An 18402-nucleotide genomic window follows, 5' to 3' on the forward strand; every position below is an offset into this window, starting at 1 on the left:
GAAGATAACGGTGCCACTAACGGCACCGTTACTGTGTCCACAATGCATGCTGGACACGGGTCCATAGCATAATGATTGGCCCTGGTGCACGGTATAACGATTGGACATAGAAGAAACATGGCAAATTATATTATGCACCGCCCGTCTTTTTTTTTTAAATGAAAATAAACAGTGTTTGTTTCCGCCGCTTCGCACCCTTTTACAAAAAGTAACTCTGTTATTCAGTGTCATTTTGTATACACTGCAGTTTCAATTCAACACAACTACAGTTTCATTTCGATATACTATAGTTTCATTCGATATTTATAGACTCAAATATGTGAAAATGTTATTTAATTTTATTTTATATACACTATAATTTCATTAAAACATAACTACATGATCATTTTGATATAATTACAGCTCCATTGTACAATATACACTCAAATATGTGAAATGTTATTCAGTTTCATTTTATATACACTACAGTTTCATTTCACTATAACTACAATATCATTTTGATATAACTGCAGTGTCGGTTTAGATATACTATAGTGTCAGTTGGTGTTTAATACACCAAACAAGCGGATTCCGTTAACTCTAACGGCGGACCGTTTCTTTACTTAAAGAAACAGCGCCGTTTTTGTGCACCGCAGTCTATAATATAACGACGGAAGAAACATTCAACCATATTGGGCCAAATAAAAGTGCAAGGCCCAACACATCAAGTGGGCTTAATCTACATACGCAAATATGGTTTCATCAATGGCTGAATTTATGAAAATTCATCTTTGCCTCTTTGGCAAGTAGACTTACGAATACAATATATTGAAGCAATGATTGAATCAGAAGTTGGGACTTTCCTGCACAATCGAGTTAATTAGCAGATACTAGTACTAAAATGTTGGCAGTTGCAGCTCAATTAGTGCCTCGATCTCAGCAGTTGATTGAGAAGAGAAATGAGATCAAACACCTGAGATTGGGGGGGACTAACGTATAAGGTGCACTAAAGTTCAGATTTTAGCTTGGTAATTCTCGTACAAGTAGATTCACGCCAGCAGCTAATTGCTTCGAATCTGTTCCAAGAAAAGGGAAATAGAAACACCGGTGTATCAACAAGGGACTTAACATGGTTGATGACATCGAGTTCAGGAGGCGTTAAATACCAATATATCAGCTGTAATTATCTTGAGATTCCAACTGCTCATCGGCAGAGGCTGAACTTATCTTCTTTTTACTATCAACCGCGATAACATCTGGAATGCAAATAAAGCATTCTACACTCATGCAAGGTCATTTTTAACTGGAAAACAAAAGGTTTTGAACTGAATTGGAGATCTCACCTCCTTCGGGATGTATCGAGTTATAATGAACTTCAGCCCAAAAGCTCAAGAAAATAACTGCATCATGAATGTATACATATGCCAACAGTCAAAAGTCAAAGAGAAAATGAAATTTAAGCAAACGTATCCACAAGCATCTATTTATAATTCACAAACAACAAAGGATGAGGGGATATACAAAAATGAAGTACTTTAACAAAGAAGACAATGTTACCAAGAAAATAGTAACACAAAGAAGGGTAATAATACTTCAAAAGAAGCTTGTCCCGGAAAGAAAAGTAAATAAAAAAAATGGAAATGGAAATACTAAAAAATCTTAATACCTCGTTCAGACTTTTGAATGTTGGGGACTATTTCAATATAGCAAGTATCCTTGAAAGATGTAATGACGAATATTTTTACACCATACTGCAATAACAGTAACAGGAAATTAGAATTTGTTCCAAAAAAAAAAAAAAATTAACTGAAATTGAGGCATTCAATTTTCAAACTAGTCCCATTTGATCTAATAACCATTCAGCTGGTGTAGGTCTTATACCTTCCTGAATAATAATAATAATAATAATAATAATAATAATAATAACATGATTTCTTATACCATTGTTGAATCAAATTATGTATCCACTGCTCAAGGTTTGGAGTTAGTCTCTCTCTTAACAGTTTCACCCGTCAAATCATGTGTTAAATTTAGAACTTCGACCAGATCCCTCCGATTGGACTCTGGTGGTTTCAAAACTTATAGATCATGTGAGTTGGAAAGCTACATGTATGTATTAAGGGCACAATAGCAATACAACTGTTAGTATGATGCCTATTGTATTATATTATCTATCTGGATTTAATTGTAATTAATGAACTTAGGTAGATAGTAAGACTTGTTTATATTTATTTCTATTCTATCTACACTAGGTTTGATCTACATAAAATAGAAAAACTGATGCAGGACTCTAATCTTTAGTGGATATCATGAAAACTTTTGTCTTCTAAGTAGCCAGAGTGGCTTAATCACTATTCAGTGGTCATGCTAACTCCAACCTCCAAATTGATAAGATACAGCAAGCACACAACACGAGACTATTCAATATTGCATATCAAACTTTGAAGATTAAAAAAATCACAAAATGCACAATAAATAAAAGATATAAAAGAAAAGGGAAAGAAAGTGTACCAAATCTGCTGCAGCTTGCAATGTTACATGATCCCCCCACTCACCACTCCTAATTCCATTTATATAATGGTTAGATATTCTAACCTAATAGTAACCTACAGAAATTAAATATGGAGAATCAATCAGAGAAAAGTAGAAGAGAAAATACTTTGACATCTTACGGAGATAATCATCATATGCCATGGGCACATATCCTTCGTAGATCTCTCTACACGATTTGAGCTGATAATCGAAAAGGTTGGAAGAAAAGAGAGTTAATTACAGAACTGTATAATCAATAATTAATAGGATATGATAATTATTGAAAATATTCAAAACCTGATTCACAATTTGCTGTCTAACAAATTTGTGATGGTCAGTGCTACGGTAAAATTGATCAGAGAGAGCCCGAAACTGGGAGAAGAAGAATAACAATCAGAAGTAGAAGTGACTTTTCATTTCAGGAACCTATCAAATAAAAACTGAAGCCTAATAATTGAACTATGGAGGTACTTTCATGGGATGACCTATAATAGTATAAATGTATAATTATTATTTTAACACATCTTGTCATCTTGAATTTGATGTATCCATTAAACTTTGGTTTGGGTTAATGATCACATGTGAGCATTTCCCATTCAGTGACATAGTTTCTGTATATGTCCACTCATTCAATGATGATTATCCTCCATATGAATTTTCGTAGCTCATTCAGCAGTGTCAAAAAGACTGAACTCTAATAATATAAATTATAATGATTAATGTTGAGTAGGTAAAATGTTTGGTACACACTTTTTTCTCAAAAGTAGAAAATAGAAGTGCCTTTGAGAAGTGTCAAGTCAGGCCCCACATGATATTTTCATAGAATTCAAAAGTCCAATGAGATGAATGGAGAACCCGAGAAACATTCCTTTATACATAACCATTACACAAGCTGTGAGTGAGATTGAATGTTAACCACATGAGCATTAGAAAAGCATCAATAAGATCATGATTGCAAACCTATTCTTCGGCCATGCACTTGGGCTTTTAAAGTACAAGGGGAAAATAAAATATCCAAGCCAAGCAAACTTAGGCCAATCATGGAAAAACTTTGTATAACATACAACCACTATAAAAATGAAGATAAAATTTGTATACCCTCCTAGCCAAAGAAAGTAATCCTAAAATATAATTCCCACATAAGCAAATAAGCAAACAAGCAACATAGAAATAATTATCCAGAACAGCGGGATGACATGTCAGACATCCATTTGGAAGAAAGATCAACAATAATCTTTCCACAAATGATGCTTCCTCCTCTACACTAAGCATGATAAGACAAGAAAGCCACTTATTATTCAAGGATTACTCTTCTAGATATATGCAACATTATAATGAACCAGGCACTTAATTTAATGTGTTCTAATGAACAAAGAGATTTATAACAAAATAAATTAATGAATCATAAGAGATCTTACCTGACAATTACCATCCCCTTGAACCTTAGACTCTACTAGCTCATACATCTGCAGTCTGTAGGAAAACTCAAAAATCAATGTTTCTGTTGAAACACAAAAGTTGTGTCTGTAGAAATATAGCTGTTGAAGTTGTGTAGGGTTGTGTCTATTAGGATTGTGTCTCTTAGTCTGTATATATTTATCTATTGTCTCCTCATTGCGACAAGCAAGTAATAAAAACTTCTTCTACATCTTTCTCAACATGGTATCAAGAGCCAAAAGTCAAAATTTGAAATTTTTTTTCCGGTGAACAGTACATGCTACTGTTCATTAGAAACTAATTTTTCAAATTACTTGCTATTGGTGAGATATTTTATCAAATTAGTACTACAGCCGCCTTACCCATCCTCCGGCGACCATTACCCATTAATTCCGGTCGCCGGAATCTCCTCCACGCGCCTCCACGCGCCACCGCGTCGCCGGCGCTCCGACACCACGCGCCGGCGCGTGAGGCCATCTCCGGCGGCCTTTTCCGGCGATATTCTCCAGATCGTATCGTCGGCTCTCCTCCTTTTCTTCCGTGCAATCAGATTTATTTTTGGTCACGATGTCTTCCGACGGAAATTCTGATAATTCGGGTACTATTTCTCCTGCCAATAATTTACCTACTTCTTCGAGCTCTGTTTATGTGTCTAATCTGTCTGGAAACCCGATAATCACTTCTGAAAGATTATGTGGTTCTCAAAATTACCACTCTTGGTCGGATGCCGTAGAATTATGGTTTATGGGCCAAGGTGTTGTTGACCACTTGCAAAAAGAAGTGGATATGATACCGGAAAAAGAAAAGACAGTTTGGCAAAGGTTAGATGCTCAACTTTGTAGTCTCCTTTGGCAGTCTCTTTCTCCAGAATTGTTGCCTTTATTCCGGCCCTTTAAGACATGTGTCGGGGTGTGGAGTCAAGCTCAATCTCTGTACACTAATGATGTCTCTCAATTCTATAATGTTGTTGACAATTTGGTTAACTTGAAGAAAGATGGTATTGATATGGAAACTTTTCTTGGCAAAGCCCAAAGTTTAATTGCTGAGTTTGGTACACTCATGTCTATTGGTGGTACACCCGCAGAGCAACTTACCCAACGAGAGAAATTCTTTGTCATACTTCTCTTAACCAAATTAGGTCCAGAATTTGAAAGCATCCGGAATCAAGTTCTTGGAAGCAACATTGTCCCGGGGACCACCGAGTTGTTCAAACGGCTCTTGCAGGTCACCTCCATTCCAGGTACTCACACATCCACTACCGAACAATCTGCTCTAGTCACACAAGGAGGTCGTGGACGAACTAACAATCGTGGTGGACAGAAAAACACATGAGTGTGTGATTATTGTAATAGAACTGGGCACACACGAGATCAGTGTTGGAAACTTCATGGGAGACCGGTACGTACGCAAAGTGTTGCTCAATCTCAACCTGGGGAACCAAATTCTCGAACCATTTCCGCTGCTGAGTATGAAGAGTTTATTCGATTTAAAGCCACTCCCAAAGCTTCTGGTTTAACTCCTGCAGCCTACACTGATGGAACTCATACTGCCCTTGTATCACAATCTGGCCTGAGCGGACCATGGGTTATCGATTCAGGTGCCTCTGAGCATATCTTTGGTAACTCGTCTTTATTTTCTCATTTCACCAAGTCTAAGTCCCTTCCATCTATTGTTTTCGGTAATGGGTCCAAGAGTACGGCTACCGCAATTGGAAAGGCTTCCCCCCTTCCTACTTTGCCTCTCTCTTCAATTCTTTATATACCTAACTGTCCTTTCAATTTAATTTCTGTTCATCAACTTACAAAATCTTTGGACTGTACGGTCACTTTTTCTTCTGATTCTGTCATTATGCAGGACCGTCGTTCGGGGAAGATGATTGGCTCGGGGTATGAATCAGAAGGACTTTATCGATTATCTACCCCAAACCCTTCTACAGTTTGCACTGCTACCATTCCTCCTTCCCTTGCCCATGACCAACTAGGACATCCTAGCCTTAAAAAATTACGGCGACTTGTCCCTAGTTTGTCTCACTTATCTACCCTAGAGTGTGAAGCCTGTCAGCTTGGCAAACATTCTAGAACATCGTTTCCTAATCGTGTTAATAAAAGAGCTGCTTTCCCTTTTTCCTTAGTTCATACTGATGTTTGGGGACCTTTTCGTTATAATTCAATTCTTGGTTTTAAATATTTTGTTACCTTCACTGATGATTTTTCTCGTTGTACATGGGTCTTTTTAATGCAAAACCGTTCTGAAGTACTTAATGTTCTTCAAAAATTTGTTAATGAGATAAAAAATCAGTTTGGGGTGTCTATTAAAACTTTACGAAGTGATAATGCTGGAGAATACTTTACAACTCCTTTATCTAACTTTCGTGATTCAGCGGGCATCCTCCATGAGTCATCTTGTCCCGATACTCCACAACAAAATGGGGTATTTGAACGTAAAAACCGGCATCTCGTTGAAACAGCCCGCACCATGATTCTCCACTATAAAGTCCCTCCAGAATTCTGGGCAGATGCTATCCTTCATTCCTGTTATTTAATAAATCGTATGCCTTCATCTGTTTTACATGGTAAGATACCTTATAATATTTTATTTCCCGATAAGCCCCTTCATACTCTTCCTTTAAAAATTTTTGGGTGCACCTGTTTTGTCCGGGACACTACCCCAGGGCGTGATAAATTTTCTCCAAAATCCTTAAAATGCATGTTTGTTGGGTACTCTAGGTTGCAAAAGAGTTTCAGATGTTATTCCCCTGATAAGCATCGATTTTATGTATCTTCTGATGTTACTTTCTTTGAATCAACACCTTTCTTTTCGTCTAGTTTACCGACCTCCATCTCTCATTTTCCTGATGTTCTTCCTGTTCCTACTTTTCAAGGAGGGACCGAGGTACATTTACCTCAAGATCTGTCATCACCTAGAAATCCTAGTCCCTCACCTACTGAACCTCCTTTACAAAACAACAGTGTTACCCCCTTTCCTTACACTTATCATCGCCGCTCTCAACCACCCGCGACAGTTCAAATCGATGAAATCCCAACTGATTCATCTCTCGAGCTATCTATGCCCTCGAACCCGGTTCCCGCAACAAGCTCTCCTATTGCAAGTCGTGTAGGTAACAGGTCATCACGAAATCCCTTTCCCACCCTGGTTGGCGTCAGGCTATGGTTGATGAAATGGCTGCTCTTCATTCATCGGGAACTTGGGAGTTAGTTCCATTACCCGAAGGTAAAACAACTGTTGGTTGCCGATGGATCTATACTGTGAAAGTTGGGCCCAATGGACAGGTTGATAGACTTAAAGCTCGACTGGTAGCTAAAGGATATACACAGGTTTTTGGGATTGATTACACTGACACCTTTTCACCAGTAGCTAAAATTGCTTCGGTCAGAATCTTTCTTTCTATGGCTGCCGTTCATCATTGGCCCTTGCATCAGTTAGATATTAAAAATGCCTTTCTGCATGGAGATTTAGAGGAAGAAGTCTACATGGAGCAACCTCCTGGGTTTGTTGCTCAGGGGGAGAGTAACTTGGTTTGTAAGCTCAAACGTTCTCTCTATGGTCTAAAACAATCTCCTCGTGCCTGGTTTGGACGGTTCAGCATAGTAGTGCAAAATTTTGGTTTAAATCGAAGCAAAGTTGACTATTCCGTCTTTTATAGACATCAACATGGTAAGAGCATTTATCTTGTTGTATATGTTGATGATATTGTCATTACAAGAGATGATGTTGAAGGAATACAATTGTTGAAACAACATCTATTCCAACATTTTGAAACAAAAGATCTGCGGAAGTTAAAATACTTTTTGGGAATTGAAGTAGCACAATCCAAGCAAGGAATTTGCATATCACAAAGGATATGCATTGGATATACTAGAAGACACAGGTATGATGAATTGTAAACCTCTTGACACTCCTATGGATCAAAATATCAAACTCCTACCAGACCAGGGGGAGCTTATCCAAGATCCGGGAAAATATAGACGATTGGTTGGAAGATTACTTTATTTAACTGTAACTCGACCTGATATCTCTTTTGCGGTAAGTGTTGTTAGTCAGTTCTTGGCATCTCCACGTGAAAGTCATTGGGAAGCTGCCATTCGGATTTTACGATATATTAAAAAATCTCCAGGCACTGGTTTGTTATACAAAGACCATGGAAACCTTGAAGTTATTGGGTACACAGATGCAGATTGGGCAGGTGCATGGGATAGAAAATCAACATCTGGATATTGTATCTTTCTTGGTGGCAACTTAATCTCTTGGAAAAGTAAAAAGCAAAATGTTGTTGCTCGATCAAGTGCAGAAGCCGAATATCGATCTATGGCCATTGGAACATGTGAACTTGTGTGGTTGAAAAACCTCCTTACCGAACTGCAGATTTGTACAAAGGAGTCCATGAAGCTCATTTGTGATAACCAAGCAACTTTGCATATTGCATCAAATCTAGTCTTTCATGAAAGGACGAAACACATTGAAATTGATTGCCATTTTGTTCGAGACATAGTTACTTCTGGAGATATTACTACATCTTTTATAGGCTCAAATAATCAATTAGCTAATATATTTACTAAAGCTTTAAGAAGTCATAGGATTGAATACATTTGTAACAAGCTTGGTGCATATGATATACATGCTCCAGCTTGAGGGGGAGTGTTGAAACACAAAAGTTGTGTCTGTAGAAATATAGCTGTTGAAGTTGTGTAGGGTTGTGTCTATTAGGATTGTGTCTCTTAGTCTGTATATATTTATCTATTGTCTCCTCATTGAGACAAGCAAGTAATAAAAACTTCTTCCACATCTTTCTCAACAGTTTCAACCCAAATAATGGCCACAGGAATCTTCAATTAAAAATAAATAAATAAAAGGAAGCCATTTCCAAAATATTCCTACCAATAGTAGACATCAAACCACATAAGAGAGTTATTGCAGTATTATAATAACGGAGACTTTATTATTTGCTATTAATAGGAATTATTCATATATGCTTCCAAATTTGTGAACTTGCACACAATTTCGCAGACTTTATTATTTGCTATTAATAGAAATTATTCATATATGCTTCCACATTTATGTGAACTTCAACACAATTTCCAGGACAGTAACAAAAGAATACCTGTCCAAGAGCCTTTGATGATCTAAAGTAGCCTCATCAATTGATGGTATTTCCCCATTAATTTTAGGAATATGCTGCAAACAAGAAAAAGAAATTGATCAGTGGAATGCAAATTTGAGGATGCAGAACATCAGTAAATCAGTACCAAACATATAGTTTTAGTAATTTTGCATATATTGATCATCAAGGCAGGGAAACACGATGGCAAAATGCATTCACTAATAAGCACATCCAACATGATTACATGTATTCTAGTTGTACTGGACAAAAGGAAAGTAACCCCAAGTTATAGTCTTCCTAGCCATGCATACCAGTATAAAGGTGCACACTTACTGGAATAGGAACCATCTGGTTCAACCTTTTGCCTACTTCACCATCAAGATCATATTCATCCAATAATTCAAGAGAATAGGACCACTCCTCCTCAGAGTATGACCCTTCTCGAGGACTAGAACATGAACTGGATGGTCCAACATTAGTTGTTTCTTCTTCACCATTCTCATCTCCTACAAATTATAATATGAACAGTGTGATTATGACAATAATGGAAATGACACAAACAAATATGGTTTCAAATTTGAGTCACTTTCATTACCAAATGTATAGCTACCCATAGGTTGACTAAACCATCCTTGAGAATAATAGGGTGTTTGTGTATGATCTATCACTGGATGGATGTCTGAATGGGGTTCAGCAACTGAGAGCTGTGATAGTTCTTCCCCAAGAGAGCATGCATTGTACTCATTGTTTTCCAGGCTAGAAGCTAGATTATAAATACCTTCTTTAAAGTAGTGATCTTGATAATAATCTGGACCACTTTGGGTGATGGAGCAACCATAGTAGTTAGAATATGGATCACCGTCAAATAGCTGGAGACCCCACCTAACCACATCAGGATCTTGGTCATATGTAATCATTTAGAAATATATTTTCTTAATCAGCAGTACAGTGTCCACAAAAATTTGAAGAGAACCGCTGGCCAGCGTTGGGGCAAACTATGAAGGGAATAGACAGCTCAATTGCTCTGTTCCAAAAGGAAATTCAAATTAATATTTCCCAAACCAACTATGATCCAAGTATAACTCAACCAAGTCATTAGTCATATACTTGCTTCAAAATGTGTTGATGTAGCATTTAAAATTTTAAAACCTTCAATGCAGAGGGTTTTTTTTACGGCTCCATATAGCATGCATGTCATGGAATATGTGCTAAAACTATATACATTATAGGTTACTACAAACTAGAGCCTAGAGAATGGCATTAAGAAGAAAGGTCAACAAAATTAAAATAAATCAGAATATTACAAAAATTTAAAGAAAGAAAAAGAATTATGTCAAATTTTGATACCCCAGGATGTTGCATCTAGAAATATAAATTTTACAACCTTGCTTAGAATGCATGCCTCATCATGTTGACCACAAAGAAGGGCTCAACTGAGAAATCTGTTCTATTTTCATATCAATAGGCTGTGTTGCAATGCTTAATTGCTTATTAAGTGGCAATTCAATCACTTACCAAGATCATGCTAGTTACGAGCAATGAATCCAAGTGACATTCTAATTTGACAAAACAAACTCAAGAGGATGAACTCAAGGGCTTCTTAACTCGTGCAGACTCATCTGGACACCATTATATTCCACTATCTGACAAAGAAAAAAAACACTAACACTATCAAAGAACCACCAATCTCCCTATTTCCTTCTTATTATCATTTGTATTTCCAAAGCCAGCACTCGGACGTTAAACTGACAACACTATTCTGTGTCTCTGAAAGCTAACATAAAACTGATTCCGTAGCAATTGCTCATCTACATGACTACATGTCCTACTGGATTCAGTAAAGCAGCATTCTAACTTAAAACCCTATCCAACTTCGTAGATTAAGCACAGATCGTAAAATCATCAAATTCGAAGAAACTGTGAATCAGCAAAACGTCGGTGAATGAGCACATAAGATCACACGGAATGATTTGCAAATAGAATCACAACCACCACAATGCTACAAAATTTAATTAGAAGAAAACGCATAAAAAAAAGCATACGAATCTCTGAGACCTTGGCGAATCCAGGTACAACGCGATTGAATGGATGTGGCTTGGTGCGTACGCATGAATCAGAAGGCTCCCTGGAGGCGCAAAGTGTGAAGACTAAGCCGAGGGAGGCGAGTGGAGGTGAAGAAGAAGAAAGGGAGAGGAGAAGGACGAATGTCACGAGGAGTGTACAGTGAGTTTGAGAGCGTAACAGATAGACAGTCAATGATGGAAGGGAAATGGACAACAGAGATGGAATCAATCTCTGGAAATGGAATCACACTCTTCATCTCACTTTCACGCTTACTGTGCTTCCACTCCTCATTTCTCTAACGCCCTTTTCTCGCGCTTATTTCTTACTTCTATTATTTGTTTTCTTTTCCTTCCTTCCTAAATATTTTTTTGGAATAGAAGTCAAATTAGCCCTCCAACATATTAGAATAATGTAGTTCGGGCACTTTGAAGTCCAAAAAGCTTCATTCAATCACAAAAATTTGGGAAAAAAAAAAAATCAATTGGCTCATGTTTAGCTACTAAGAGTAGTTAGTACTTAGTATCCTGCAGCCTCTAGGCTCTTGTATAAATAGTGATCCAAATAAGGTTTAGAAAGACTCTTGTATAAATAGTGATGCAAATTCACTTTCCAAATCAATGTGAGACAAAAGTTTATTTTTTTTCTTTCATTTTTTTAATTGATGGGTCTACTTTAAGAATAAATAACTCATTCACCCATTATCCGTTTTAACTGTAATATATCAATCTCTTCGTCTCACAACAAATAATCTGAATCCATTTTGACTCGACCCAAAATCGAAAGTGGACCCCACTGATAATTTTACCACAAAATAGCCACTTAAAATGTCATTTTAATCTTATTTTTTCAACAGTTTAAACTATTCTAATTCGACTCACATGTATCTACCATTGAAAATCCGTTGATAATATTACTATATACCCTGTAGCAAGGTATATGATAGAAAACAAATGTACGCACGCTTTATCTTATACCTCATTCGAATTTCACTGAATATAGGATACAGCGTATCCATTAGACCTATAAATTATCAATGAATCCAAAAATATTTATTTCATTTTAGGTCTAATTGATTCACTTTTGTGAATACAAAAAATGTACGAGATTCTTATCTGAATTCAAAATAGAATTTTGTCGAATTTCACTGAATATAGGATACAGCGTATCCATTAGACCTATAAATTATCAATGAATCCAAAGATATTTATTTTATTTTAGGTCTAATTGATTCACTTTTGTGAATACAAAAAATGTACGAGATTTTTATCTGAATTCAAAATAGAATTTTGAATTCATTGGAATGGATAAACTGAGGACTTCAAATAGGAATTTGAATTCATTGGAATGGATAAACAGAGGATTTCAGAAAGCTCAATCATTCAAACTATTAGCAACACCCCACCACCGAGGTTTGATCCTGTGACCTTCTATCAAGGAGAGCCAAATATGAGAATCAATTTATTTCTGAAAAGTGTGTAACCAAATTTACTAATATTACATAATAGAATAGTATTTACAAATGCTTTATACACATAGTTTCAAATTATATATAGATAAAATTACATGGTCAAAATTTTTCACTAATTATTTTTATTCATTGATTATTATACATTCACTTATTATATTCATATTAAAAATTGAGTTTATTTATATTTTTGAGTGATAAGGAAAATCACAAACACTATTTAATGGTGTCTAGAAAATAAATTTATCTTGTGATCCTAATCAGTAAATATAGATAAATTAATTTTTTTTTTTGAATGCTACTGACTCTATTACATTATAGTATCTGACCCTAATCGTATTAGTAAATATAAATAAATTAACTTTTTATTAACTTTTTTTTAATGCTACTGTAGTATCTGACGCTAATCAGTAAATATAGATAAATTAACAATTTTTTTTTGAATGCTACTGACTCTATTATATTGTAGTATCTGTTCAAACATACTTTCTCAAGTTTCCACATAAGAGAAATCACTACATGTCATCTAAGCACAAAGTGCTTGACATAAATAAATTAACTTAAGTTGTCTATATCAAAGTTATAATATACTCAAAGTAAAGTCAATAAATCACTGCACTCTTATTAAAAATTAAATTTATAATTTTATAATTATTAAGTTAATAATATGACAAACTTCACTGTTACATCAAATCAACTCATTTTCGTATCTTTCATTATTCTCCCAAAAGGTTGTATCCTTAACCCAAAGGCCCCCACTTCGACCCGACAGAGTATTTGAGAGATGTAAATTACGGTGACTCAATAGCTCAGCAGATATTGTCAAATACTGATGCGCAGAAGTGATCTGTCCATTTTGAACATAATCTCACACTATCACCACTAAAGTTCGAACTTTAATCTCATTTTTCAAATCATGCATACTAAACCATTGAGCTACGTCCGGGTTGGCTCATTTTCAAATCTTTTACGCTTTGGTTTACAGGCACATGACTGGCAAATTATATCATGCACCGCGCGTCTTTTTTTTTTTAAATGAAAATAAACAGTGTTTGTTTTCTACCGTTTCGCACCCTTTTGCAAAAAGTAACCCTGTTCTTCAGTGTCATTTTGTATACACTGCAGTGTCAGTTCAACACAGCTACAGTTTCATTTCGATATAACTATAGTTTCATTCGATATTTATAGACTCAAATATGTGAAAATGTTATTTAATTTTATTTTATATACACTATAGTTTCATTAAAACACAACTACATGATCATTTTGATATAATTACAGCTTCATTGTACAATATACACTCAAATATGTGAAATGTTATTCAGTTTCATTTTATATACACTGCAGTTTCATTTCACTATAACTACAATATCATTTTGATATAACTACAGTGTCGGTTTAGATATACTGTAGTGTCAGTCGGTGTTTAATACACCAAACAAGTGGACTCCGTTAACTATAACGGCGGGCCGTTTCTTTACTTAAAGAAACAGCGTCGTTTTTTACCGCGATATACATACACCGCGGTCTATGATATAACGACTGCACATGACTCCTTACGCGGCGTTGCAGCATGATGTTGTCGGACGTGGGTGACGACACGATTGCTGACCGCAAATTACTCCATGTTTCGGTCCACCTTATGGCCTCTGCGTCTATTAAATTATTTTTGGTACAAACTTCATATTAATTAATAATTAGCATGTGCATGCCAATTCTATGCACAGCATCATACGTTGTACGCTCAAACTCGTACATGTATACCAACCAGAAAGCTGGTGTCCGGTCGTCATGATGAGTTATGACACTCCAGGCAGGCAATTATTTTTACTTTTTCTTTTTTACCACTTTTTTTTTTCTTCCCTCGAATAAAAATAATGGTAAATATTAGCTTAGGTTTAGTTTTAAAATATTTTATAGAAAATAATTTTGAAAATTGAATCATTGTTTTGAAAAATATTTTTAATTTATTATGTTTGATTGAAAATCATTAAAAAATACTGAAAATTAAAAATATATATATAATTTTTGTTTGATTTATTTTAAAAAAATGAACATATTAAGTTACTCCATATTTCATATAAAATATCAGTTATTGTAATGATGATAATAATTATAATTATAATTATAATATATATTAAAATGAAGTTATATATAAAAATAAAAATAAATATAAAAAAGAAGATATAAAATAGTATTTAACTTATAGGAATTTATTATAATGAAAATAAATACATAAATTGATAAATACAATAATTTTGAATTAAAGAAATTAAATAAAAAAATACATTTAAAAACAAAATTTAGGTTGTAGGTCAAGCTATGCTAAGATTTGTATTGTTTATTTTTTTTTAGTTTAGCCTATATTTAATTTGGTATTGATAAATGTAATAACTTTAAACCAAATAAATTAAAAAAAAAAAAAAGAAGTAAACTTTGGTTTTTAATATGTTGGGTACGTTGTGGACATGTGTGAAAAACTCTTATAAACTTAATATTATTGTATATGATTCTGCATATTTCATAAGATAGGACAGACTTATATACAAAGAGAAGGGAGAATTAAAAAGGCAAGATATCATAATGATTCCTTTCAATATTTCCATGATTTTATGCAGTGATATTTGTTTCCCTTCTTCCTGTGAAATATTTTGTTTCCTCAATTTGCTTTTCTTCCTTATCAGCCCCCTTCAAGTTGGAGACGGAGTGTAAGTGGAGTCCCATCTTGTCGCGAAGGAAAATAAAAAGTGCCTTTGGTAAGGGCTTGGTGAGAATATCTGCTATTTGGTGTGAAGATGGCACAAACCGTGTGACAAGGTGACCCATGGCTACTTTTTCTCGAACAAAATGTTAGTCTATTTCGATATGCTTTGTCCTCGCATGAAAAAGAGGATTAACCGACATATGAAGAGCACTGAGATTGTTGCAGAATAATTGTGGAGCATGAAGCAAAGGGATGCTAATGTCACGTAATAAAAAAGTGAGCCAAGTTAATTCAGCTGTAGTGGAAGCCATGGACCTGTATTCTGCTTCTGAACTAGATCGAGGAATTGTAGGTTGCTTCTTTGAACACCAAGAAATGCAATTAGCACCTAGGAAAGCACAAAAACCTGTTGTGCTTCTTCTGGTTAAGGGACAACCTGCACAATCGGCATCTGAAAAAGCATACAAAGAGAGAGGACTCTTAGAAATGAATCGTAAGCCATAGTCTTGTGTGCCTTTAAGGTAGCAAAGAATTCGCTTGACTGCTTTAAGATGTAGTTCTGTGGGGGAGTTGAAGAATTGACAAACTTTATTGACAGCATGTTGAATGTTTGGCCGAGTCAATGTGAGGTATTGAAGAGCACCAACAATACTTCTATAATAAGTAACATCTTTATGATTTCGTGATTCAAAGGAATTGACCACGTTGGCTGACTTTCCTGATTACTTATTTTCTGCGCTATTGCGAAGAGAATCCGCTGTGACAAAAGGGGCTGTGTCAGACTGAACAAAGCAAGCCTCAAAGCGAGAAAAAAATACACCATTTTGTTTTGACATATTTTCTTTTTCTTTGAGAACCATAGGAGTAGCATTAGGAGTACAATCTGTCATCCTTGTAAGGTTGAGAAGATCCTTGATATATTTGCCTTGAGAGAGAATGACTCCTCCATTGAAGTATTTAATTTCCACACCTAAAAAAAATGTTAGACATCCAAGATCCTTTATAGCAAATTCTGCACTTAATTGATGAATTAAGTTAGAGATGAAGGAGTCATTATTTCCAGTCACCAATATGTCATCTACATAGATGAGAAGCAATATTGTAATAGAATTTTGACGATAAATAAATAAAGAAGAATCAGCCTTACTAAAACCAAGATGAAGAAGAAACCGAGATAAGCGATCAAACCAAGCTCGAGGAGCTTGCTTTAGCCCATAAAGGGACTTGTGAAGAAGGCACACATGATCAGGTTTGTGTGGATCCACAAAACCAGGGGGTTGTCCGATATACACAATCTCATTTAAATTTCCATGAAAAAAGGCGTTCTTCACATCCAGTTGTTTCATGTGCCAATTTAGAGAAGTTGAAAGTGCTATCACAAGACGAATAGTAGTATGACGAATAACTGGACTGTAAGTCTCATCAAAATCAATACCTAAGACTTGTGTAAAACCACGGGCAACCAGACGAGCCTTGAAGCGCTCAATAGATCCATCCTCTCGTTGCTTTATACGATAAATCCATTTTGACCCAACAACATTTACATTTTGGGGTCGAGGAACTAGTGACCAGGTTTGGTTAGAGTGAAGGGCATGTAGTTCCTCTTTCATAACCATAACCCATCGAGGATCTTTTAGAGCAACATGATAATTTCGAGGTTCAACAGGTAACTCGACTTGAGATAGATAGCATTCATAATCTTGTAGATGTTTTGGAGGTTGCCTATGGCGTTGAGGATGAACATAATTTTCACGTTCATTATTGTCAATATGTATATCAACAATATGCCCAGGCAAGTCATTTAGCAAAGTGAGAGTTTGTGTATCTACCGGTTCAGCTGCAACTAAGGTTTCATCTGCATAACGCACATTAACATCAGGCAAAACTTCATCATTGTCAGGATATTCAACATTATTATCATTATAACATCCGTCATGATCATTATTTTCATCACAACAACCAGTAGTAGTTATAATAGATGTTTGAGTTGCTGACTCTGCATTTGTTCCCACCTTTGGAGGTTCAGCTTCAAGAGTGACTTTAAACCATTCATCATGTGCTGGAAATTCAACAAAATCTAATGGCACAGGAATTGCTTCTTGAGGAGAGGGTTTATAGAGGAATTTACCTTCATCGAAGACAACGTGTCTGGATATATGTACTCTTTTTGTTCGAGGTTCATAGCACCTATAACCCTTGTGAATAAAACTATAACCAATAAATACACAAGGATAAGTTTTCTTAACAAATTTATTACCTCCTTGATGTCTTAGAGAAGGAAAGCATAAGCATCCAAACACTCGCAAGCTTTTGTAATTTGGTTCTTTGTGATATAGTTTAGAGTATGGAGATTGATCGTGTAAAACTGAAGTTAGCATTCTGTTGATTAAATAGACAGCTGCAATAAAAGCTTCAACCCATAAAAATAAAGGTAAGTTAGCATGAAATAACATAGTTAAACCTGTCTCAACAATGTGCCGATGCTTCCTTGCGGCCACTCCGTTTTGCTCAGGTGTTCCAGGACATGAAACCTGGAGCTGAATACCACAATTACTAATATGACTGAGAAAATCAAAGGAGTTAAATTCTCCACCACCATCACACTGAATTTTTTTTATTTTTCTATCAAATTGATTTTCTACTAATTTTTGAAATTTTTGAAAACAAAGAAAAAAATATGACTTTTTCTTTAAAGGATATAACCAAGAAAACCTTGAAAAATCATCTATAAATATAACATAAAACAGAAATCCTTGATTTGAAACAGTAGGAGCTGGTCCCCAAAGATCACAATGAACTTTTTGTAAAGGATAACTAGACATATCATTATTCAAATTAAAAGGTCAATTACAACTCTTTCCAGATTGGCAACTAGCACAGATAGATGACTTAGTTTGCCAATTAGTGACATCAATGACTTTCTTTCCTTTTAACAGAGATAAAATCATTGCACTTGGATGTCCAAGGCGTTGGTGCCACAAAGAAACAGAGTTGTCCCCTTTTATTGCAGATAAAGCTTCTTCCACAAAGAAACAGAGTTGTCCCCTACTCCCCTCCCCTTTTATTGCAGATAAAGCTTCTTGAAAACCAGGTTCCAAAGCA

At 35.5% G+C, this 18402-nt stretch overlaps 1 protein-coding gene across 3 annotated transcripts; it reads right to left on the minus strand.

Annotated features, from left to right (window-relative positions):
- Positions 1-652: 652 nt before the first annotated feature.
- On the minus strand, positions 653-11453 carry LOC109170932 (OTU domain-containing protein DDB_G0284757-like). Of its 3 annotated transcripts, XM_019320063.1 has the most exons (12): positions 11110-11453; positions 9663-10091; positions 9401-9573; positions 9068-9141; positions 3930-3984; positions 2809-2883; positions 2639-2712; positions 2491-2539; positions 1646-1730; positions 1323-1379; positions 1146-1235; positions 653-1055 (listed from the first exon to the last, which is right to left on the minus strand). In XM_019320063.1, exons 2-11 carry the CDS (start codon positions 9982-9984, stop codon positions 1153-1155), a joined length of 1047 nt encoding a protein of 348 aa, XP_019175608.1. In that variant the 5' UTR covers positions 9985-10091; positions 11110-11453; the 3' UTR covers positions 653-1055; positions 1146-1152. The 3 variants fall into 3 exon arrangements, with proteins under 3 accessions (XP_019175608.1, XP_019175609.1, XP_019175607.1); XM_019320064.1 differs by having other exon boundaries at positions 653-1235; positions 11123-11453; XM_019320062.1 differs by having other exon boundaries at positions 653-1235.
- Between the last annotated feature and the right edge of the window lie 6949 nt (positions 11454-18402).

Source organism: Ipomoea nil, unplaced genomic scaffold (genome assembly GCF_001879475.1).
Source record: "Ipomoea nil cultivar Tokyo-kokei standard unplaced genomic scaffold, Asagao_1.1 scaffold3377, whole genome shotgun sequence".
Classification (NCBI taxonomy): domain Eukaryota; kingdom Viridiplantae; phylum Streptophyta; class Magnoliopsida; order Solanales; family Convolvulaceae; genus Ipomoea; species Ipomoea nil.